General features: G+C 45.6%; 1 protein-coding gene across 7 annotated transcripts in view; it reads right to left on the reverse strand.

Moving 5' to 3' along the window:
- LOC148036158 (histone acetyltransferase TAP1-like) overlaps nt 1–25,406 on the reverse strand; it is an 84,548-nt gene extending 59,142 nt beyond the window's left edge. The window contains exons 1-4 of one of the 7 annotated variants that reach the window (XM_087678173.1): nt 25,150–25,406; nt 24,806–24,914; nt 16,016–16,109; nt 15,738–15,827 (exon numbers count right to left, since the gene is read on the reverse strand). In XM_087678173.1, coding sequence (XP_087534299.1) covers nt 15,738–15,827; nt 16,016–16,109; nt 24,806–24,914; nt 25,150–25,289 — 433 coding nt within the window. In that variant the 5' untranslated portion in view covers nt 25,290–25,406. Of the gene's footprint in view, nt 1–15,737; nt 15,828–16,011; nt 16,110–24,805; nt 24,915–25,149 lie in introns of all 7 variants that reach the window. The other 6 variants (XM_087678172.1, XM_087678168.1, XM_087678175.1 and 3 more) reach the window with 6 other exon arrangements.
- Nucleotides 25,407–26,197: the final 791 nt, after the last annotated feature.

Here is a 26,197-nt window from a genome sequence, read left to right on the forward strand (position 1 = left end):
AAATTGTAGTCCAAGTGACTAAGGTACAAACGAGTACCAACCAGCAATAAATGACCACTTAGAAGCACAGATTTCAGATCTGTAATTAAATTTTCAGAAGCACCAAACCATGTGCTACAGCATTCCACAACTGATTACAGCTGTTCCAAGGGCATATACATCACATTACGTGAGAAATCCCAAAATTTTAGCTACAATTTCTGTTGTACATGTAAACATGGGCATAAAATTTGACACGAACGGTCAAAAGCCCCAAAATTTTTGTGCTCAAAGCATCAACCACACATCTGCATTTTCTATATCATGTATAGAATAGGCCAATTTTGCCAAAATAGAGCAATTTCAGCAAAACCCCCAAATTTTACCAAGTGTTGATGTCCAAATTGCATGGAATTCAACCTGCATGTACATAAAATGACCAAATGCTGCACAGATTTTGCCCAAACTGCAAAAGCCCCAAATTGCACGAGGTCCAATGTGCATCAATCTTGAGAATTTGGGTAAATTTCAGCCCAATTTGTGCATGTACATGAAAAGCCCCAAATGTCGAGGACAAAATGTCACAAATTCCTGAAATTTCTGAGCTAGATATCACTATTGCATCTTGCTCGCACCAAATCTGGACAAATCCCCAAATTTTCCAAGTCCTGCGTGTGCACTAATTTCAGCGAAATTGAAAGAATTTCACTAAAATGTGAAAAGCCCCAAAATTCCCAGGCAAATGTGCACCAACTTTGCAATTTCTAAGTCAGATTGTCTAATTCTACGTTAAGATCCACAAATTCAGAAAAAGCCCCAAATTTCTGGCTGAATTTTGCACAAATCTGAGATCTGTGCCTCCAACGCGTGAACCCTTGATAGAGGGAGAGGACTTTCAAAAAAATTTGAAGAAGAAAAAAAAATGGATGATGGGCCCGTTGACCCGTCAGTCATGCGCCGTGAGCCCCACCGCGTTCAATTCGCCCCGTCACCTATCACGGATATCGTTTGACGTCACGTTCAGGTCGCCTCATCACCTGTCACAGAGCCTAACCTCGTCACCTGTTACGCAGCCCGTCTAACGTGTCATCAGTCTGCCATCGACTGCACCCGACCAGCAGTCGCCTGTCCGTCAGGCGTTCTTTGCTTACCTGTTCGTCTACTCGCCACGTGTCGCCTGCTCCTCAACAATCCACGAGACTGTTACACCTGTTGGTCTACCCCTCAACAACTTGCATGAGCCATTGACTCTCATACCAGTTTGTAGTGACCTAGAGGCACGAAGATCGAGACAGTCAGTGTTCGTTACGCACAGTGAGACAGAGAGAGTGAGAGAGAGCAGAGCAGAGAGTGAGCACGTTTTTAGGTACAATGACGAGTGTATCACATTAGGTTTTTTAGATAGATATACGTGTGTAAGTAGAAGTGCTAAGGGTGTGTTCACACCCGAGTACATTTAAAGGCACGAGGGCCTTTATTCCCAACATCCCTTGTACTAGTAGCATGGAAGGAAGGCCCCTATAGCCATTGCCGGGGCCACATAGATGGAGCCTAAACCTAGACCTAGAGAAGAGAAAGACTCGCCGAGAGAGTCATCACCCATCGTCACCGTCTGCAATTGCTCTTGTTGTAAAGCTACTAATGTCTTGTAGTCCTTTCAAAGGTGTCCCTTCTTGCCACAATAAGAGCATTGAGACTTTTGCTTCTACCGTATGGCACCCCTCTTTGAAATTGGAATGTGAAAAGCACCAAGAGATAGCATCCTCACAGAAAACTGAAGCTGAACGTAGCAAGTCTCCAACATAACACTTATAGAGGAGTAAAGAATAGTTGCATGTTGAGCATCAAGAGGATAAGCTGGATGAGCCATGATGAGGGAGATATAGAGAAGATGAAGAAAGATAAGGGATCTTCAAAGAGAAAAGTATGCCAAAAATACAAACTCGCAGGGATTGCATAGGTTCCAAGCTGTAAAGAAAGCACATAGAGAAAAGATCAACAGTAACCAGTGTAGTGATGAGAACACAATCACTAGATGCACATGAACCCTCTCTACAGCTGAGCAGTGTACCACACAATGAAAAGACGGACCAAAAATAACTTGAACCAAACTGAAAATATTGTCGCCCAGCCCTGCATGGGAGCAAAGAGCCAAAACACAGGTGCTGATCAGTAAAACGCAAGCAGCACACACAAAAATGCAGATTTGGAAGGTCCCCAACCCTGAAACAGACCCAAAAAGCTGAAAACGGAAATGGTAGTCTAAAAAACATTGACAAGATATGCCAAAAATGATCAGAAGATGGTTGCTCAAGCTGGAAATCAGTTGCAGCATTCAGAAAGGTCCAGTCAGCAAATGAAAAGTCAAAACTCAGACCTGAAACACTGTAAAACAGCAGCAGGAACAATGATCATGCAATCTGATACCATTTCAGAAGCGGATGTAGTGATAGAAGCATGTGGAAAACTGCTGTAATAGACTCCTATATGCAAGAGAGAAAGAAAAGAGAAAGAGACACTGCAAAAGAAAAAAAACATTGCACAAGGAACTCAGAAGCAAAGAGATACTTGGGAAATGGAATCCATATACCAAGATATGAGACAGTACAGAACCAATGTGAGTCAGTGGCTATGAAGGCACTGGCACCTACTCCTCTCCCTCTACCAAAACCAATCAGGTGATGAATGATCACAATGTGTAGGAGAAGGCTGAATAAATAGGTAAAAATAATGTAAATCATGTCAGGTCAGCCAGCATTTATAGCTGGTCGGTCAGCAATAAATGATAAAATGACCATCATAAAATGCCTAAATAATCAGGATAATATTCTAGTGCCCTAGCCCACTGATATGCACAGACTCAACCATGAATTGATATATCTGCTAACAACATGGAGATCAGGCAAGTGGCTGTTTGGTTGGTTGGCTTGTCGGCCAGGTCCATCTCCTATAAAGAGGCACTTCCCCTTTTCTCATTGCATAAAAAAGAACGGAGCACTTGAAGAGTCAAGTTCATGGATCAAAGTATCGCAACCGAGAATGTTTGTGGCTGATTATGGCTATTTGGAGACCTATCCTATATAGAAAAGCAGGCATTCTCTATGAAATAGAATGCAAAAGTTACGGCAGCCTTTTCACCTTGTATACATAGTAGGAGTTCATTTCTTCCTTTGGGTTCTCTCATCTATTTGAGCTTTGTTTATTATGACTAAAGTCTTATAGTTGGAATATGGTATCCGAGCCAACTCATGGACCTAGTAAAGAAGCCAAAGATCTAGATGAAGGTGAAGCTGCTATACAAAATTTAAATGCTTTATACAAAAAAAAAAAAAAGCATTTCAATTCCCCACCTTTAACATAGCACAAAGCCTTGGTGGGGAGTCTGAATTTAAAGGATTCCATATTTTTCATGTCTTCTTCTTCACAATAGAACCACAAGGGTTCCTTATTCACCATGGCAACTTCATATGAAGAGCTCGTATTGCAAGTGGAGGCCATACACATGGAGACAAAGGTCCTTCACAAAGAGCTCACTTTTTTGGAAAGCCAATTGACTTCTCCACACTCGATGAGCTTTCAATTGCAGGGGAAAGCCATCACCATTATAACATCAAGGGGCATGTGGAGTGGCCATTGCATCAATTGGATGCACAATGCACATATTGTTCTAGTCTCAATAAAAGATGTTCATGCATGCCTATATATATGGCATTGACTCCACCCATTTACCCATCCCACATTCATTCCTTCTAATGTTCTATTACTCTCCATCTCTACACTGTTGCTCACAAGCCACCCAGAGGACATTGCAGTTTGTGGTCTTCATCACTCCCTACACCAAGTGCCCTGTCTACCACACCTTCCATGTTGCATTTTTGGCTATGGATTCTCTTTCTCCACCAAACGACCATCTCCACCATCTGGTGTCAAATTGTACTTGCATTTTTGGCTGCAGATTCTCTTCCTCTACCTGGTGAGCATCATCTCCATTTGGCATCAACAAGCACTTGCGTTTTTGCTACCAAATCACCTCTCTCTATCTAACGACAGTGCTCTCCACCTGGCATCAGCCTCTCAAACTGTGTTTTGCAAACTGACACTCTTTGGCATCAGCAACAACTCCTGCAAGCACCTGCTACCCCAAATACCTGTGTTTTTGCAATTCTTGCTCCATTAGGGGTTGGATTTCCTCATCTACCAGGCCATCTTGTTGATCCTCATCTTCTAGAGTACGTGTTCGTGGTTGGTGATCTTCTTTCTTGGCTAGGACAACATATGAGGGCTACATTCATCATCTTCTTCTTCTATGTTTTTTGAGTTTCTCTTCTCTCTCAAAGTTTCGCGTACACACTCTATGTTTCTCCCCACAAACCCTACTATCTCTTTGGTTTGCTTATTTACAGCAATCATTTCTTAACATGGTACCAAAGCCAAAGGTGCTCAGAGAGCCACAATGATCCTCTACATCAAAGTAGGCAAAGACAAGTAGTAGGTTCAACATCATCTTCTGAGTTCCCTCCTTATTTCTGCTACCTCATCAGGAGATATCTCTCTTATTCCCCCTCCCACCCTCCCTTTTCCAAGTTAACACATTAGTGCTATGGCTTCTCTTGACAAAGTCCACTAGATGCTCCTACCATGACAAGAACAGTCATACCACCGAAGATTATTGACTTCAACCTTTGCTCCCTACATCACCGAAGCACACACATTTACACCATGCACTTTTTGTGCCACAACTCCCTTTTTGCCACAAGGGTTTTTCCTCATCGGCTATCAAAGTATTATGCTCCAGGCCATAAGATGCATCCAATGCGCACTAAGTCCTTATGAGCAAAAGGAGGATCATTAGGTGTCCCAACCTTCTAGAGTCTTTTGCAATGTGCTATAGAGATCTCCCCTACCTATTTTCAAGTCCAATAGCTTCCACAGCCACATCATGCGGTTTTGCAATCTGATCAACCAAGAGAAAGTGATTGTTGGATACCATTGTCTCACCAATCCACTCCTTCAAGAGACAAAGGCTGTTCAACTCCTTCCTCTTCTTTGGCTCCACAATCTGCTCCATTGAGAGATAGTGGTTGTTGTCCACCCCCAACTCCCAGAGAGCTATCTATTACCTCCCCTCCCTTGGATTGCTCCACGAATAGTGACTACGATGCAAGCATCCCGGAGATTCTGTGAGATACCCCTTCCTCCACTCCCTCCTCTACTTAGGTTCAAGAGGCCACCTCTAGGAGATGCCTAGTTTCTATTCCGTTGGAGCCCAAATATCTTCTTTGGCACCATCCGCAACATTTCCTTCATCTTTTGATGTCTCAAAGGCCATGATCCATGAGTTTCTTGATTTCCCCATCTCTCTCTGAGGGGGATTCCACAAGGGATTCAAAGAGGGGTAATATTTCTTCTTTAGATATCTCATTCCTTCAAATTCAGAGGGAGTTCCTACACATCCTACAGTTCTTCCCACACCCTTCACTTTCTTGGGATGGTTGACATCTCCCTGTCACTTCACCAATAGATTCCCCTTCCCCTTTCTTTTTGATGATATCCAATATCAACGAGTTCTTTCGAGATCGGGGTTTTGGATGTTTCAGCCATGGGTTGGTGGCTAGGCCTGCATATAACTTCTAGCATGGAGTAACAGAGCTCGTGGCTTCTCTCCTAAGGCTAAGTTTCACCTCCTATTAGCTTATCATGTCTACTATTCTTCACTATAGAATACCTTGCAGGTGGAATACTAGGATTACCAGATTGATCTTCTTCTCCCTCTCTCTTCTCTTTTGTGATCCTTTTGGGCCTAAGAGGGGGTGCTGAGAGACCATATCATTCAATACCATTTCCCTCCATTTCTATTTCTGGTTTCCATTTACAATCCCAAAAAAGACTTTTTGGGTGCCTTCCAAGAGAGTCAGGGCAGCACCAAGAGACTTCAATGAGCGGCACTCTAGATAGTCTATGCCTACACATACGGCATTGACTCCACCCATTTATCCATCCCACATTCATTCCTTCCGACATTCTATCACTCTCTTCCATCTCTCCACTACTACTCACACGCCACCCAGAGGACATTGCAGTTCATGGTCTTCATCTCTCCCTGGACCAAGTGCCCTATCCACCATGCCTTTCACGCTGCGTTTTTGGTTGCAGATTCTCTTCCTCCACTTGACAACCATTTTGCTACTGATTCTCTTCCTCCACCTAGTGAGCATCATCTCCATTTGGCATCAATAGGCACCTGTGTTTTTGCTAGCAAATCACCTCTCTCTATCTACCGATAGTGCTTTCCACTTGGCATTAGTCTCTCAAGCTGTGTTTCACAGTATGACACCTCCCTAGCATTGACAACAACTCCAACAAGCACCTGCTACCTCAGATACCTGTGTTTTTGTAGTTCCTACTCCATCAAGGGTTGGGTTTCCTCATCTGGCGGGCCGTCCTATTGATCCTCATCTTCCAAAGCATGCACTTGCAGCTAGTGATCTTCCTTGACTTGACAGCATCTAAGGGCTCCGTTCCGCCCCCTCAAAGTTGTACTTCACCTTCAACATTTACTATTGACATCCTACTACTGAAGGATTGCATTTCGCTCCCTCTATGGTGCAAGTTCCCTTCAGGTGCTGCCACCTGATCCAGATAGAACAGTGTAGTCATCTTCAGAGCTTCGGCTCCGCTATATCTGCTTTGTTCGCTCACCCTAATTCAATGCTTCATCTTCTTCATCCTTTGTGCTTTCTAAGTTTCTCTTCTCTCTCAATATGTGTCATACACACTGTGTGTTTCTCCCCACAAACCCTATTGTCTCTCTGGTTTGCTTTCACAGCACTCGTTTCTTGACAATCTCCTCTTGTGGAATTCTCCACATCGACTACACAATGAAAGGCCTCCAACATTAGCTTTACAGGACACGAGTCCCTATAAGGCTTTCTTAGGTAAGAAGTCCTTCATCTCTCATTTTCACATAATTAGATATGAAACTCGTGTCCATGTGGAGAAGAAGAAAATGGGCAAGCTTGACATGAATTCAAAGATATTTATCCTCCTTGGTTACAGTACAACCACGAAGGGTTACAAGCTCTAGGGTCCAACTAAAAGAAAGATAGATGTGAGTTAGCACATGATCTTTAACAAGGCTGCAGCTTCGGATACTCCCATTGATGGTGATGCTTTTGCAAGTGGTTCTTCACCATCCACTAACCCCTCCCCTCCCATCTAGGTTACCTTTTGATACCAGTTATTCATTTTCAACCATTCCCCGTCCTTTTCCTCCTCCTCTTTCTGCTCCCTTGCCAACCTTGACCGCTCCTTCCTTTCAACCAAGTGTTGAGCTGTCCTACAAGTCAGTTTAAGGAAGAGCCCTAAAAGTCAGTTTAAAGAAGTCACAATGTCTCTTTAGCAAATTCTAGCAGTTATAAGATACTAACAAACAATTTCTTAAATGATCAAGAGCTTTGGCTCTGAATGTGTCTTCTTTGCATAGGCATTGTGGAAGAGCAATGTATTGTGCATGGCATGGATCGGAGGTGTTGCAGCATGGCTCTCTTATGTAGCAAAGATTGAATTGAACTGGATTTCTTGGGTGGTAGTCACTTTCCTCTCAAAGGGATTAAGATGTTGCTGGAGACATGGATGTGGAGTCTGCATCTCATGCAAGTGTACCAGTTGTTGGCTCTTTCCAGGGTGTATCTAGCCCTAGCAGGGGGAGAATGAGATTTGCTTGTGCAAGACATGGAATGTCAATAAGAGTCCCAACATGTGCTGTGAAGATGGGATTCTGTAGTCCCCAATAACAAGTCGAGCAAACCGAAAAGCGATATGAAGATAGGCTGCCGATTGGCCGTTTTCTGGTTGGTGGCTAAGAGGCCTCATTGGAGCATTGAGCTGATCATGTCGAATGGATGGAGTTCTTCAATTTTACAGTTGCTTGGACAAGTGCAAGCACAAGAGTTTCTTACTCAGAATTACTAGGAGTGTGAGCACAGAAGTTTCTTACTAAGAAGTGACCAGGCTCTGCTTGTGATCATCTTGTTAGGACGGATACTTGGAGGTGGCAATGACAGATCCTCAAGAATGAGGACACTTCTGCAGGAAAAGCAACAATGAGAGGTTTATATAGTGTCTGCTTTGGGCTAGATCCTTGTGGCAAACTTCAAGAGACTTGTTGCATGTTTGTTGACAGGTGTAGCACAGCTAAGGATAGCTGTAGTCCTAGCAGGGAACACAGCAGTACACCAGGCATACAATTTGGGCACAGGCATCTCTTTGGCCCATAGTTACCAGGAACGAAAAGACGGATTGAGCTCCCTGCCCATCACGTCACAACTGCTGCCCCCGCCCCCTCCTGCACCCTCATGCCAACTGGCGCCTGCCCAGCCTGCTCCTGGCGGTATCCTGCCTGTGCCTGACCTGTCTGCTCCACCTGCACCCGCCCTGCCTGCTCCACCTGCGCCCGACCTACCTGTTCCTGCCCGCCCCGCCTATTACCGCACCTGTCCTGCCTGCTTCTGCTCCGCCTTCCCTTGCCCCTGGCTGCGCCCCCCCCCCCCCCCCCCGCCAGGCAAGGCTCTGCCCAATCAACCCCCACCCTGACCCCCCCGCGCGCTGCCCCGCCTCTCCGCCTTGAGGCCCAGCCCCGTCTGACAAACCCACCACCTACACAGAAAACAGCAATCCCCCCCCCCTCCCCCTCCTCGCCATCGGTCCCCCCCTCCTCCCCTCCAATTGCTCTCTCCCTCTGCAGCAACTCCCCCCCCCCCCCGGTAGCACAGCAACGTGATTGGTAGGTTCACATCAGGGACGCACAATGGAAACCTCTGGTCAGACGCCGGTGCATTCTGCAAGTGTCCCCCCAGTCAACTCATCCTCTGAGAAACAGCTCTTAGCCATCCGTGCCACATAGCTTGAGCTTAAAGAAACAATAATCTTTGGTTAGGTAGTTGGACACTCCCCGTCCAGAGCCCAGCTTCGAGATTGGCTTCACTCCACATTGCGAATCAACACAGCACAGATCATGGAGGCACTTCTAATGGGTCGAGGGATCTTCATGGTACGACTCACCTTGGTAGACGCAGCCCATGAGCTACTGGCCAGTCCACCCTATGCTTCCACGAAGGGGGTCATCTTCGTGGTTCCCTGGTACAGTGGTTTCACAGAGGAGGCATTCGCGCTCCACAACAGGTTCCTTAAACACCCAGTCACCCTACTCTTCCTCGGACTGGCAATAGAGTATCACCAGTTAGTGGAAGACTTTGGACGGCTCTTCGGCACTGTCCTTCCCGCCTCTTTCACAGACGCAGTGGCAGCCGCAAGTGTCCCAAAGGTACGGGTGGCAGTGAAAGAGACAAAGAATATACCACAGTTTCTAGAGATCAAGGCAGGCAGTCACTCTTTCAGGCAGCAAGTTATTGTGACTGGGCAGCCAAGACAGTGTCTGCATTGCCATGACTTTGGGCATCAATCAGCAAAGTGCACGCACTTCGGAGCCAAGGCAACATCGTCGACGGGCCCACATCTGGATGCAGATGGTTTCACACAGGTCCAGAGACGACAAAGAGGGAGATGGCAGGGGGAGCAGTAATCAGCCCCTCAAACACAGCCATGGCAACAGGGTGCACGAGGGCGAGCGTCGCCCCCCCGGCAGAGCACCACGCTGCCCCCCACCACACTCGGCAAGACCACAGACCTACACATCCACCCCCCATGGAGGCGTCACAGGCCACCTCACCTGTGGGCCCACTCCCCCCACGCCCTCCTCCCCACGCACCCCCCCCCCCCCACACACCCACCTTGTGCATCCGACTACCCCTCCATCCCTCCATCCTTCCCCTCCCCACCATCACCCCCCCTGATCCCCACCCAATACAGGTGAACCCCCCTTGATCCCCACCCAGTACAGGTGAACCCCCCCCCCCCCCCCAGAGGAGGTGAGGAGCCCCACACGCCGACATCCTCCACTAACAGGCAGTCGAGTCCCCCCTCCCCCTCCCCACACTTTCCGAGGACAAGCGCAACCGCTACCACAGGAGTTCTTTCGCGGTGGGCCATGGTCCTACCTAAGAGTTGCAGAGTGCGGAGAGTTTCCACTCCCCCTGGAAGTGGAAATCTTTGTGATACGCAAGTCAAGGAGTGGCAAGGTCCATCTACTAGCACCACCAAATGGAGCAAACTACGCTTTCTTCCTTCAGACCTCTCACACAGGAAACTCGATGATGACTTAGATAGAGGAGGAGATGAAGAGCCAGGTGGCAGACCACATCTCCCAGTGGATGGGAGGAGGGCTGACACTTTTCTCCTAGCAATGGCCAGGTTGCATGATGGATATTAACTAGTGGGCTTGGGCGGAGGTCCTACAACTGAGCATTATCTTTCGAGCCCTCCGCAATGGAGAGCTCCGATGGATGTGATGGAGTGGCCCCCTGCACAGGCGGCCCATTTCTACCAGTGCACAGAGTCCCACCTCTCAGCCTGGCTGATAGATGCCCCGGCAGTACCCACCAGGCGCATCCATCACCCCCATGGTCCGCCCGAGGGCTACCGTGGGGGAATGGAGTTCACCGTCCAGGGCGACAGTGAAGTGTATCCGCATGCCTCACAAATCCTCTTCTTCATCAGCAGCTTCCACACCGAACAGATGCTTGTTCAGTCAGTCAAAGGTTTCCCTATGAGCTTACATCTCGCATCTTGGAATGTGAACAGCATTGAGCTTGTCAACTTACATACAGATGATAATCCTGCAGATCTTCTTACGAAGGGTCTTCCAACAAAGCGGTTTGCTCATTGCCGATAGATGATGGGAGTTGGATAGGTATATGTATTTCGGCTTTGTACATACCTAGACTTAGCTGATTCTTTTCTCCTCTTAAGGCACATTGCCTTTAGGTGGGAGGTTGTTGGGAATAAAGGGCCATCATGCCTTTCATATGTGCACAGGTGTGAACACACCCTTAGCAGTTTTATACTTTCATATATATCTATCTAAAACCTAAAGAGGTACAAACACAAAAATTGTACCCAAGAACATTGTGCATCTCTCTCTCTGACTCTCACCCTCTACTTTTGCTCATGTTTTGCTCTCTACCTTACATTTTCATCGCAGGACATTGCATCGCCATTGCCCATCGCTCACTTCAGAGGATTCTATGGATCAAATTGGATATTGGGGACTCGTGTCTTGGAGTCCTCAATGTCTATGTCCCTACTGAGGTCAGGGCACACAGCAGAATTTGGGTGGAGATTGCAGCAGGACTCCTAGAGGTGGACTCCTAGATTGTTTGGAGGAGACTTCAACAACCTAGAGGCCTTAGAGGACCAGCAAGGCAGAGGCAGAAACTACCAAGGCATGGTTGGGGAGGAGCAGGAGTCATGGGAGGTATTCCTACTGGCAATAGGAGCACGCGATGCTTAGAGAGACCCAGCTTTCCACAGGGGGGAGAGGTCGCTGGACTTCTCGTGGGAATACAGGCGACTAGGCGGAGACTTGCTAGAGCGGTTGGATAGGTTCTATGTGGGAGAGTGTGGATGCTCTCACAGAGGCTAGATAGGGCAGTTGACTCGCACCACTTTGTCTGATCACTGTCCGGTTCTCCTAACACTTGATCCCCTAGCATCTTCCCTAGACACACGATCCTATGGGATCCCTAATTCGATCTATAAAAGGGAGGAGGTGAAGAGTCACATTGAGCAGATTTTAACTAGGGAGTGGAGCAAGAGGAACCGGATCACATAGGAGGTGGCAGAGGTCCTAGCCGAGTCGAGCAATATCTGCCAGGAGGCAGCCCTACAAGCCAGGCAGTAGAGCTGGGAGAAGGAGAGAGCACTCTGGCGAGACCTAGCAGCCACACAAAGATTACTACAGGAGGCACTAGGGGACCCCATTCTCCACACACATGAGGTGCGTGCATGAGCAGCCATCACCGGCCTAGAGGATAGGTGCTCGGAGTTCTCATTCCGCACCTCAACAACCTTCTAGGCGCGGAAGGGGGACACGATGTGCAGGGAGCTTTTCTAGGTACATTAGCCCCGCACCTTAGGAGAGCAGATACACAGCCTTCGAGATCAATATGGGAGGATTCACTCTAGCCCAAATGAGCAGATGCGCAGCACTTTACATAGAGGATGATGAGTTGATCTGGAGAGAGTGAGACTAGCTCTCGAGGTGTTCTGTATTGTAGCAAAAATGAAAATCAACTAGCAAAAGTCGGTTGGTTCCCTTACAGACCCGAACTCTAGCACAGAGTGGGGCGTCCATTTGGTAGATGGGTGTACAGAGGCTGGACCATCCGTTACCTAGGGTTCCAAGTGGGTCTCGACATCACTCCCACCCAACAATTTCTTCCAGTCCTCGACTCTATTTGGAGAAAGCTGACCTACTGGAGTATTGCTCGCCTTTCCTTAGCAGGCCGAACCCTGGTGGTTAATCAGGTCCTCCTAGCGATGGCCTGGTACGTCGCCTCATGTTGGTGCTTTTCCTTGGTCTCTATAGTTCAGCTTCACCGCCTAGTGCGGAATTTCCCCTGGGCCGGATCAGACGGTTCCAAGGACTCTCGGGCCAAGATGGCACGGGCGACAATCATCCGGCATTGGTCAGAGGGAGAGCTTGGGATCATAGACCCAGAGTATCAGAGTCTGGCCCTTTTGGGCAAGCTAGTAGTCCGCAGTCTCACACCAGGAGGGCAAACCTGGAAGGTTCTACTACAAGAGGGTCTCCAGGAATGTAAACCGAGGCTTTGCAGTGATTGGAGACCGTCCTTGAGATGGATCTTCACGATAGCCCAAATCACACCCCCCAAATCCCCCTTCCTACGAAGCTTACTTCGTGTGTGGAAAGGTCTCCATAAGGCCCTAGTTCAGAGCCCCCCAGGCTGCCAGCAGGAGATAGGTCACCAGCCGGTGATTTGGAACACCCAAGTCAAAGATCAAGAGGAGGTATAGATTGGCGAGCACCCCCACATCCAATGGGCTGGTTGGGAGGCCGGCCCAACTTGCACCATCAGGACCTAGCGGGAGGTGTACAAGATGGTAAACGAGGAGGTGTTGCACCGGGCATCAGGTTGCCTAAGAGGAGTTGAATTGAGGAGAAGGGAGATTGACGCAGCAATACCTCAAGAGTGATTTGCCCCCCCGATACCAGAGCCGACAGAGCCCGGGGAGGTATGGGCCGCTAAGTTTTCACCGACAAGTATCCCCCTACAGGTGGCAGGTAGAGTGAGCGGCGCCCCACATGGGACCTTCTTCACCGTACAGGAGGGAGGGTGTTTGGCCCTTGACAAAGGACAAGAGGATGAGGGGATAGTTGTCCTTTTGTGGAGGAGGATTGGGGTGGTTGGCCCTCAGGGGAAGACATGGCTGCTGGACCCCTATGCTTTCTCGCATGAGCTCCGGGAGTGGCACCTTTGGATTTGGGAGGGCGGGCCACTTGATGAGCTAGAGTGGGATCCAAGAGAGTGGCTATGGCCGGCCACTACAGTCGCCAAGAAGCCACCAAGGTTCCTGGAGTACACAACCAGGATTGGCAGACACGTACTAATGCAAGATGTCAATTGCCTGCTACTTCTATAACGTGCAGCAACCTCATAAAAGTTGTAGTAATGTAGACTCCTATGCGGCTCTAGCTTTGTCACCTCCTGTTCTCATCCCCCCCTTCAAGAATCACTTACATTTTTTTTTGAAACTGCTGGTCTCCACATTCATTTACAATGAAAGACTCCAAATTCAGGGCTCTGTACCACCACATTCTAAGTTTAGGCTATTAGAAATAAGCTGTCTTGAGTAGAAAATATAGAGATGATGAGCTCGTCAGTATTTGTGTTATGAAAACCTGTGCATAAGGTCCATAAACCTCATGTACTACCACTCCAAGAGACATAAGAAACCAAAGGCAGAATGATCCTCTTCCTTATATATCACAGCAGTATTTATGATGCATACAAGCTGGGAAAGCCAGCCAGTATGCAGTCCTGCATATTCCATGTATACTTGCTCTTTTAAAACAAGGCTCCAATCATCCATGATCAGTCATGATGACTCTGGGCCTTGTGATGCCCGACCAGGTAGCCAACCAATGAGCTACTTGTTTGAGTGCCATGCGCCATCATGTCCACCTGCCATGTGACCGTTGTGCCTGCCTGTGCTTGTCTGTCCATATGCCTGTGCCCTTTTTTTTTTTTTTTGCAAATAAAGTGTGGCTAATTATATTATTTCAGAAAAAACCTGAATACAAAGAAGTGCTCATGCTCAACAGACTAGCTGGAGCTGATGCAGAGTCACAGATATATCAAGTATACAAGACTCTCAGGGTGGTCTAGGGGGGATGGGGGCAAGCAGCCATGGAGGGGGGGGTGTATCGTCATTTGGGGCTGCCTGCTTGCATCACAAAAAACAGGTCCTCGACGCCCGGAGTGTGCATGAAATGAAAACGGAGCTCTTGACGAGCTTGAATCACCTTGCACGTGGTCCCATCAGCAGCAAAGGGAGTGGATGATGGAGGTCCAGAGCTCTGCTAAAGTCGCCTGTACAGAAAGTCTCTCCCCACCAAAAACCTCTTGACACTGCACCTTCTAGATATGCCATCTAGTGGGGCTCCCTATGATCTCTCATACCTCAGAGCGGTCTGTCTACATCCCAGCCTCATACAAAAGGTGGCGGCCCTGGCTGACTGCGTGCCTGCCAACAGAAAGCTCCCCATGAGAAACATCCAAGGCTGGGTGCTATACTGCGGAGGATGTGGCATGCTCCTCTCCACACAAGTTGCGCCGCCTCACACGATCAAAGGCAGTGCTTTGGAGTTTCCAAAAGTTGCTGTGTGTAGTGTCTACACCCTCCATCCTTTTGCATCTGGGCTAACTAACTCTCCACCGCCAGGCCTCCATGTGCCACTAACCATAAGAAATATGATACCCTCTTCGGCCTCCAGCTTTCCCATAGGTGGCGCCAGAAAGTCCGTCGAAAAGCATCCGTTATGCTATGCTCTGCCCAGTATCTGCTACATGACGGCGCCCAGTCCATGTCTGTAGTCAGTGAGTAATTCAGACTGCCTGGCTGCAATCCACAGCCACCAATTTGCATTGAGCTGCATGTGGCATTCAATTCTAGCCAGTTTCATGCAGAGTGACAGTTTGAAGGGCTATCCATTCTTACGATCTGCCTGTATTTCCATGTTAAGTGCAAATTCTTTCTGAACCAAGGCTGACTGACATGCCTGCCTCTCATCATTCTTGCAAAGCTTTGCAAACTGGACCCAAAACTCAATTCAATCTCTGTCTGAAGTGCATCAAATAAAGTTTCAGGAAAGTCAACCAGCACGGAATAAGAAAACCCCCCATCAAACAAGAGATTTGTCATTCAACAGGATTGACAGAAGTCAAATTTGATTTCTCTAATAAGATGCCATCTGTCTGTGATGCTAGGATGATTGTAATTTAGTCCAATGAAGGTAAGAACAGCAAGTAGAGTTGAACATTTAGTCTAGTCAATTTGAATGTATGCATCACTTCATATGCCAAACAAACTTCTTGAACAGGACTTCTGACTTCCGTAATTTGAACAGCAGCCATCAGCCCATTTTTCTTCATGTGATTATTCCCTTACCTGTTTCTCAAGGTCATTTGGAAAAGCCTCCCATCTCTTACAATAGAATTAACAAAAACTTGTGCAGATCTAAAGCACCACTATAGATGCAAGTAAATGACTTCTCCAACCAGATGGTTATAATGTAAGACTTGTTGGCAGTAATTTATTACTGTGGAGTGATCATGCACCTTTATTGTGGCCTCTGATAATCCTTTCTGGACAAAGAAATTCTTGCTGGGCTTTCCACCTTGTAGAAAAATGTGTAGGCATGTGTCCATCTAGTGAGAGAATCCATCCACAGTGACAAAGCTAAATGAGAATGTATACTAAGCATTGGTACTTCATTGCATTGTAACAATATTTGTCATACGGTTATGTATAAAAAGCAACAAGATATGACTCTCAGTCGCATCTAGAAAGGACAAAATGACAAGAACATTAAACAAGAAAGCAAGTGAAAACCTGCCATATGAGGGGACCTGCTTAGGTGACTGCCGAGGTAACATTCTACAGTACAAGAAGAGTTTGCACTTTGTTGGATACCAATGGTCAGTGGATATCTGCACAACACCAAAAACATAATGTTGATGTGTTAATTGTAGAATTCGAAGGTATGAACGCGAACCCAATAACCTGATTGATCTGAGTGCACTGTACAATGGTGAAGTTACTTATTTGCCTATTTGAAGCAGTACAAATTAAAGCAGTTTAATGCAACGCAACAACCCAAGTCTTAAGGTTTCAACATTATGAGCAAGTTCCAATGAATTTGTGCCTTTCTAGTTAGTGCAAAGGGAACAAGAAGACCAAGGTCCTCACTGTCTCTGGAATGATACGACCTCATAACTTAACTTGTTTTCAAGTACTCTCTTCCTAAAGCGTCCCTCACATATAGAACAAAGTAAAGCTTACCTTGGGAAAAAAAACAAACAAAGAAATCCAAACTATTTTTGCATCAAATGATCATCATCAAGTGTTCTGTTTTGGGTCATCAAGGCAGAGTGGCCTCAAAGTGAGAGTGCCCATTGTTTTCATTGTAGCAAGATAGTGTCAACAAGACAACAACCAGCAGCTGAGTTGTGCTTCTCATGCAAAAATGGTTAGATGATATGATTTTTCTGAAAGGTACAAGCATCAGATGGACCCCATGGAGAAGATTACACGCAAACAAGCCTCTACAGCAGCACTCTTTGTCAGAGTGAAGCAATGCGGAAGCGAATGACCATGACAAAGAGTGAACAGAGAGAGAAAGAGACAGTGAAACGCAGAAAATCAGCACTGAAGAATGCTGTATAAGGATGCAGAATTATACACGGGTGCAAAGAAAATATCTGCGTATGTCTCCACCTCAAGGACCTCGATCTCCGTCAGCCCGGAGTGCAGTCTCCGTCACCAGCAGGCTAAAATCTGTCAGATACCAGTATGAAAGTCTGCTGGAAACTCAACCTTATAAAAGCTGAAAAGAATATACCTCGAAAATGACCCAAAATAACCAGGTTGGCTGCATTTAAAGCAGCCGACTGCAGTCGGACAGTCCGATTGCTGCCACATGGCACTGCTGACGTGACAGGAGATGACTCTCAACACCCCCTCTCAAATCCCGGACACGGCAGCAAACGGAGGGATCTGGAATGTCGATGAAGTAAAGCCTGGGGAAGTGCCTTCGTAAACAAATCTGCAAGATTGTCTTCAGTCTTACAGTACTCCACATCAATGGTCCCATCCTGAAGCTTCCCCCTAATGAAGTGATACTGGATCTCTATGTGCTTCGTCCGGCAATGGAATACAGGATTCTGTGCCAAGGCAATGCAACTCTCATTGTTACACCGCAAAATAGCAGAACTAGTCTGGGGGCAACCAAGCTCCTCCAACCACCGCCGAAGTCACACAATTTCACATGTGGTAGAAGACGCAGCCTGATACTCTGCCTCAGTCAAAGATAGGGCTACTGTGGGCTACTTCTTGCTACTCCAAGAGATAGCACCAATACCCAAGGTAAAACAATAACCTGTAGTAGACCGCCTTTGATCCACATCACTAGCCAAATCTGAATGACTCCAGTCTGCAAGAAAAAGATCAGAAGCACCTGTACCGGTTGGATAGAAAATCCCAAGGTTGGAAGTCCCCCTCAGAAACCAAAGTATCCTCTGAGCAGCCTGCTAATGCACCAGCTGAGGGGCACTCATGAACCCAGTCAAGAGACCTACAACAAAACATAGATCAATCCGTGTGTTGAGGAGCCAAATCAATGATCCAATCAGCTAACAGTAGTAGGTAGCATCCGCCAAAGGAAAATTTGCGTGAGAAGTGGCCTTCCAATTTGGATCCATAGGAGTAGAAATGGGCCGATAATCCTCCATCTCAAAATTCACCAAGAGCTCCTATACATATCTCTGCTGAGAGATGGAAATCGCCCTCTAAAATTGATAAATCTCGTGGCCCAAAAAGAAATGGAAAAGTCCTAAATCCATCATCTCGAACTTCTGATGTAGGGCTGCCTTCATCTCGTCAACCTTCTGGGTATGATCACCTACAACAATCAAGTCATCAACATACAAAACAAACGACACACGACCACCCTCGAAAGTGTACATATAAAGCTGCGAATCGGCCCTAGAGCACCAATATCCCAACTTGGCATGGAGAAACGAATCAATCTTCTCATTCCAAGCACGTGCAGCTTGCTTTAGGCCATACAAGGCCTTCTTTAACCTATAAACCTTCCCATCTAAGGAACCAAAGCCAGGAGGCTGCTCTACATAGATCTCGTCCTTCAAATCACCATTCAAGAAGACCGACTTACATCCAACTAAAAAATAGCACAAATAGTCGCCATGCAAGCTGTAGGGACAAAAGTATCATGAAAGTCAGCACCTGGGTGCTGTGCAAAACCTTTAGCAACAAGGCGAGTCTTGTGCTTGTCCAAAGAGCCATCACTATGGTACTTGGTCTTCAAGACCCATTTGACGCCAATCACCTTCTTGTGAGAGGGACGAGGCACAAGAAACCAAGTGCCATTCCGCTCAATAGCCTCCAACTCGGCTTCCATCACCTTCCACCAATGATCGGCTGCTTCCCACGAATGCAGGAGATGAATGGCTGCTGGCTCACCACTATATCCAACAAACCTCGAACAAGCGATCCTCGCGCAACACCTTCCGAAGATACTCATAGTTCATGTGGCCAAACCGAGCATGCCATAGCTCGGACTGTGTCTAAGAGGTAAGAAGAAGAGAGGTAAGAGCGGAAAAAGACTTCAATTTGAACATGCCATTCTCCTCATACCCTGAAAAGAGAAACTTTCTCGATCCACGATCAAGAACTCGAACATCACTGTCACACTCCGCTAAGAGACCAAGAGAACAAATCTTATTTATTGAAGCAAATGATACCCTAAACCTGGCACATGCAACACCTCGGAAGTGTGGGTACTACCATGTCCATCTGGAATCAGCTGCATCTCACCCCGTGCAGCAATAGACACAGAAGAGTTGTCTCCTATGAGAATCTACCCACGCGAAGGTCGCAAATGGGCAACACCAATTGTCGAAGGAGTCATGTGCCATGAGGCACCATTGTCCACAATCCACCCTCGAGCCTGGGGAGCTGTCATCGCAGCATTAGAAGTCTTTAGTGAAGTGTCCTCAATGACTGCTAAGTGTAGAAAAGCAGTTGATGAGGGTACAGCCACCACTCCAAAATCCTTCGTATCCTTCTTGTTGGTATCCTTCTTGTCCTAGTTGGGGAAGTCCTTCTTCCAATGGTCGGTCTTACCACAAATATGGCATGTCGATTCTTTCTCTTTGTCCTTCTTGGATTTTTTGTCATCCTTCTTCTTTTGGTCCTTCCCCTTCTTCTAAGAGGCTTGACCAATCAATGCCTTTGATTTGGAAGCATTCTGTCCCTTCAACTATTCTCTTGGTCCAAGACCATAGGAACTAACTCTTCCCATCGAAGAGTCGACTCCCGCTATCAAGCGTTTTTCTAGAAACTGAAAACCCCTAGTCAAATTGTAGTTAGGTTTGTTTTTTGTTACCTAAGTTGTTTGCATGTTTGTTTGTTTTGCTATTTTGTAATTGGATTTCTTGTGTTTGTTTAGCTTAGGGTTTGTTTCTGTCATTTTGTTTGGTTTGTTGAGTGTGAAACTTGATAGCCTTGGTCGAGCTTGGTATTTTTTTGGACAGGTTGAAGCTAGAGTTTGTTAGTAGCTTCAAATTTGTAAAAACAAGGTATGTTATCTTGCCGAGACTCTTGCACATCACAGGGATTATGGGTTTACGAGCACTTCACCTTGCAATTGTTGATACACTGTACTCGAGGATCGTCTCCTGATTTATTCAAATACTTCCATGCCATGGGTTGGGTTTATGCACATTTTGCACCATCATTAAGCACTTGTATGACATGAGGCCCGCTGCAACTATATGCAGTAAATTCTAGTTGCACGCGCACATGAGAGAGCACCTTGTGGAGAGATTTATTAAGGAAGAGTGTACGCACGTCGTACGACTCAACAACTCAACAATGACAATGTTGGTGGCATTCAACATGATCACAGATAGTGCAGATAAACGGCGGCATTCCAGAAAGCAAAAGGTGACTGCATCGGAATTTAAATATGACATACAAGTTGGTGTTTTCCTGAAACGCAGGGCAGCCAGATTTGATGAAAAGCCTTTAGATTTATTTATTTTTTTACGTTTAAGGTCTAAAGCTTATTGAAAAATATAGACAATGAGAAAGCCAAACATAAAAAGCAAAAAAGCCTAACGTACGTGAGAGTAGAAGGAAAAAACTATAAAAGGAGAGGAGAGGAGTTAAGAGCGCTTCCCTTTTGAGTCTTCTTGTCTCTTATGAGAGATGTGAGAGGAGGGTCGCATGGGAGAGAAGAAACTCTTGTTGTGCCAACTAGTGAAGTCGGAGAATTTGGAGGTTGTGGTGCTAAGCGTCGGCTCAAGGCTTTCAAGGTATGAGAATACAATTCACTTGGTTTCATCTTCGAATTGTTGGTGTTTTTGAAATTTGAGTTAAAGTGATGCTCTACCCGCTTTCGGGTTGCTACAAGAGGCATTCGTTGTTTGGCATTTGGTTTCGTGTGTGTTTCGAGTGGCGTTTGTCGAAATATTTAAATTTTTGAGTTGTGTTGTGCATCTGACAAAGTTAATTTTCCCAACCGACACTCGTTAACATCTTGTTATCGGGTTGTGAGTGAGGCTTGCTCTCGACCACCGCTCGCGTAACACCGCCTTGAAGCAATAAGAGTGAAATAAAAGGAACCGAATCATGGCGGCAACTAGGACAATAAGATGATCGCCATGTCTTTGAAGGAAATGGACTTTCCCATATTTTGAACCTGCATCCGAAGCTGCCGAAGCTTGTTGATGTGTTCTTGAAGCGAAGAAGACTTATTCACAGATAGGATCCGCATCTGCACCTCCAAAGAAACCCTCTTCATAAGGGTCATCCAACTGTACATCTGGTCAAACTCCAACCATATCTCCTAAGCCACCGTCAAGTGCTCTATATGGGATATCACGGCAGTTGTACATAACAGAAAAAGAAAAGAACGAATCCTGGCATTCAGCTTGTCCCAATGAGACTGGCCTTGGTCAACTCCGCACGAGCATTTGAAGAGAGTTTAAACTTATCTCTCACCAAGGGCCGGTTGATCTCCTCCATCACAAGCTCCGCCAAATCGTGAGACTCCAATATGGCCAACATCATCACACGCCACATGCGGTGATTGTCGCCATCGAGCTTTTGATTTGATGAAAGAGCAAGTAAAACAAGCACCTTCCAATCCATGTTCGCTTGGAACTCCACGTCAATCTCTGTAGACATCTTCACCTGCAATGCCTACACAAGCACAAAAGAAACCCCCTTTGACTGTGAAAACGCAATTTGCTAGGGCTCTTATCTTCACGTCCCAGACCTTCTTCAACCGCCGGAGGCGATGAAAAGGTACAATCTGCACTTGAAGGCCAAAAACGCAGCCTTCTTCCTTCTCTAACAGCAAAAAACAGCAGTAGCTTCAGCAAATCTTCTTTTTTCTCGCACGTCCACGCTCGCCTCAGTCTTGTTCTCATACGCAGCCCACCTGCTCGCAATTGAACGCTGAAAACGCAGCCTTGTGTCACGCTGAAAACTCCTCTTCAAATAGGTCCAATCCTTCAATGCTCTGATACCATGTCAAAGTGAAGCAATGCAGAAGCAACTGACCGTGACAAAGAGTGAATAGAGAGAGGAGAGAGAGAGAAAGAGACAGTGAAACGCAGAAAATCTGCAGTGAAGAATGTTATATAAGGATGCAAATTTATACACGGGTGCAGAGAAAATATTTACATATGTCTCCACATCGAGGACCTTGATCTCCGTCAGCCCCGAGTGCAATCTCCGTCACCAGCAGGCTGAAATCTGTCAGATACCAATATGAAAGTCTACTGAAAACTCAGCCTTATAAAGGCTGAAAAGAATGCCTCGAAAATGACCCGAAATAACCAGGTCGACTGCATTAAATAACTGTAGTCGGACAGTCCGACTGCTGCCACGTGGCACTGCTAACGTGTCAGGAGATGACTATCAACACTCTTCAACCATAGTGCATTTAGGCCATCTTAGTAAATTAAAAACACATCACTAGGATATCAAGTGTTGAAGGCCAATTTGCCTTTAGGCCCAAAAGCATATAGGTGGTGAACCTTTAAAAAAGAGACTCAATCTGAATCGGTCCTTTTGAAAGAATTTCTTCCAGAAAATGAAATGGAAAGAATTTGGGAGGTTTGGAATAAGATCATGCAAAGGAGTAGACCCTTATTGACATATATCACAAAGAACCACAGAATAATCCTCAAATTCAAAGGGATTGATGACTTTCAAAACACTAAAGAGGGGGATGGATAAGGCCCATGAAAAGGAAGTAAAGAGGAGTGTACTGACCCTTGAGGAGGCAATTAAATTTACCATGATTTATGAAGATATTACACACTTTGTTGCATTTGCCACCCCTACTCAGATGGAATCCAAATCTAACAAACAAGCCACATTTAGACCCATGGGAAAATATAAAGGAAAATGGCCTTTTCAAGGGATAGTAAACCACCACCTTTTGTAAGAAAAAAGGGTTATGTATCTAAACTAAGTCAAGAATATTTTAAGAAGGCCAAGAAAAAAAAAATGTGTTTGCCCTAAAAAGAAAAAGGGGGAAGTTAATAAGAAGGAAATTGATGAGGGCAAAAAAGACAAACAAATACATATAGTACAAACCTCGGAAATTAGAGGCCATAAAAAGTATATATCTTTAGATGTTTTGCATATGGACAATGCACATAAGTGAAACATATCAACATCTATGTGGGAAGAACCTACCTACTTTTGGACCAAGTGAGTTGGTAAGAATGTGTGGATTTGAATGTCATGAGGTTGGAATCGTAATAGATGATTCAACCACTCACAATTTTATAAACTATACCCTTGTCAAAATGTTAAAGCTTCCCCAACTATCGCCAATATCAATATGTAGTTAAGATGATGCAAGGACAAGATAGTATGATATGGGACACTGTGTCATGTCCAATTTGAAAATTGAGATTCAAGAATATAATGATAACCTCAATTTCCAAACAGCGGATATGGATCCAACAAACAAACATTTAGGCAGAGAGTGGATTCGGAATTTAGATCATCAAACAAAAATTAGACCAAATATGTCTACGAAACAGTATTTATGACCAAGTGGATATCAGTGGAGCAACAAGCAGCTACAAGAGAGGACAAATCAAGTACAAAAGATGTTGAGAAGGCTGTCGAATGGATGCAAAGAGTGACCAGTAGTTAGGTGTTGATGGGAACAATAGAAAAACAGTCTGAAAGTGGTCATGATGATGCTGGAACTGATGATGACAGCAGTTGTGGAAAAATGCAGCCACTAGATGCCTCCAGATGGCAAGTGACAGCTGAGGATGGCCAGTGCAGGAGCTGGGAACTGGCAACAGCTGGCTGGAAACAAATGCAATCCATCAGAGACAGAAGGGCAGCTGAAGGATGTCCACGGCAATAGCTAGAGGTGATGAGGAATAAGTGGGCAGCAGCAAGCAATGGACTTGGCAGCCATGTGATGACACAAAAGAAACTGGTATAGATAGAAATGCAAATGACCGAGCACACTCTCTATTTATAGAGATGGAACCAACCAAAAGTAGAGGAGTTAGCTTATGGTAAAACACACTAAGTAGTGCATTTGAGTTTTGGGGCTATTTAATGAGCTAATGAATGTTTAATGTGTGATGCACCTTTTTTAGCTTAACACCCCCTCTCAAGCCCAAAACCAGAACCAAGAAGGATTGCCAAGCAAAGCTCACCCCATTTTACCCCGAGACGTCCCACCCCAAAGCAGCAAAGGCATTGGTCAATGGGTACACATCAACTACCCAAGAATTTGCCAAGACTAAAGAGGCTTTGGTTTTGCCACCCCAGAAAGATCAAGGCATTGGACAAAGGGTGCTCATCAACTACCCTAGTAGCCAATCAATACCTGCAAAGGTAGTGTATCAACCAATTCATTCAAAGCCTTACACTTACGACATCTAAGAATCCCTCCCACTTATTTGAAAACCTTCATTCATCTGCCTTATGCTCTCCAAATCAAAAGGGACAATTTGAACAAATATGATCGCCCCTTACTAGAATGTAAAATTAAGCCCAAGCTACAACTATCTGCCAAAATTTATGGTAGAGCTGTCTATGAATGCCTCTATGGCTAAACCTTTTTTTAGCCCCCCCTTTGTGGATGAAACTATGCCTATGGGAGATGAGATGATCGGCTTACAAATCACAAAATAGAGAGTATGTATACAGTCATGTACAATGGTGTCAATGAAGTAATGGTGAAGAGATATGTAGTGGTATGTAGGTGATAAAATCATAAGTGGACTGCTGTGGAGCTACTAAAAGACATTAGCATATGATATAATACAGTGCCTTGGTGCTTGTCTTAACCGCCACTACACCTTGTTACAAGCGGGTATGCTTAGTCTTCATAATCAGTTATGCAAAACCTGAATGTGTATCTTTTTACATAGATCAGCACTTCAGAAAGCAGACTTCACATCCATCTCATAGATTGACCATCTAAAATGTGCAGGAAGCTACAATAGAAATTGCTTTAACTGCTAATGAACCTACCTGAAGACACTGTTTGTGCTTGCAATGGAGGGAAATTTTACAGTGTCCTAGAACTAAATAAGCAACTTTGTCTTACAAGGAAGCACAGAGAAAAGTATTTCCTCAACCAACTTTGATGTAGCGATCTTGATGAGCTCTTCAAATGATAACATATTTGAATTGGTCTATGCCAGCTTAAGGATGACCTGCAGCATGCATACTACCTATCATGATACACAGAACAAAAAGATCGCGTTTGTTTCTGCGGCATTGTTTCACAATCTGGTCTCGTCCAACTTTGCAAGAAAACCACTGACTTCAAATGGATTGCTCTAATGCCACCTTGAGAGTTGAAATCTACAGAGACCTCAGGTTTGCTTGTTCCTTCATCAGACAATGAGGCAATGGAAAAGAAAGGTGGAGCGTTAACGGCTGACTTACATTGGAGGTGGCAGGCTCGCGTGCATCGCCATGGGAGGACAGGCAAAGTAGATTCGATTCTTCAGCAAGCCCGCTCTAACGAGCTCTCCCTGGTAAGATAGGCACGCACATACACAGAACGCAACAGGCCTTCCTAGCATCAAAATGTGGCATGAAGGCAGCCAGCCTTCATGCCAGCTTCTCTTCTTCGTCCACCGTGCAAACTTTCCCCCTTCTTATCTTCTTGACGGGGTGATATTGGATGAAAGGACGTAATGGCAATTGTGATTTCTATATGTACATCTTACGTAAGGTATAATCCACGAAAGTAAAGTAGATACAACCTGAAAATTTGAGTACATGAGTACTAGAGGCCACTTTAGCACATATGGTCAATACCTCTTTGTTTGTGTGGTGGATTCTCATCCACAAGGTTTTTCTTAAAATGTGGAGTAGAAATGTATACTGAAGTAAAAATATAAACATCCTAACGAGAGAATCTCATGCTCTACTATAGCATTGTAACTTGGTGATCACTACTAAGAGAGAGAGAGAGAGAGAGAGTTTTTGTGTAGTAGGTTGTTGTCATCTACCAAACAAGGACATAAAGAGAGAGAGAGAGCACGCAAGCAAGTGAGCAAGAAAGGGGGAGACAATAGTATGTCAACATTGCCCTCAACCAAACAAGGGTATGTACTATGATGCATGTGTGTGTGTTGTGTGTGTGTGTGTGTGTGAGAGAGAGAGAGAGTAGTCACTATCATGTTGCAGTTGATGAGGGAGAATATGCGATTGAAGTGGAGAAGGTGGGGGATGCAAATGGGGATACCCAGCTAGGATCCTTGAAATAAGCAACAAGCGTGGAAATAGCAATGTGGCCTTCTGTTTGCAAATTGTAGGGTTATAATGAAAAGTAGCTCCTTATTAACATGCCACATTATGAACATGACCATAAAATGAACATTGGTCAATACATGTTGCACTATATATAGACCAAATGAGAAGTGCAAATTGAGTGAACACTTAACTCAGATGCATGTGGAGACCCAGAATCTTGAATGGACCAGGG

This window comes from Lygodium microphyllum, chromosome 5 (assembly GCF_053477565.2).
Source record: "Lygodium microphyllum isolate KBCC chromosome 5, Lygodium_microphyllum_v1.1.10, whole genome shotgun sequence".
In the NCBI taxonomy this organism is placed as follows: Eukaryota; Viridiplantae; Streptophyta; class Polypodiopsida; order Schizaeales; family Lygodiaceae; genus Lygodium; species Lygodium microphyllum.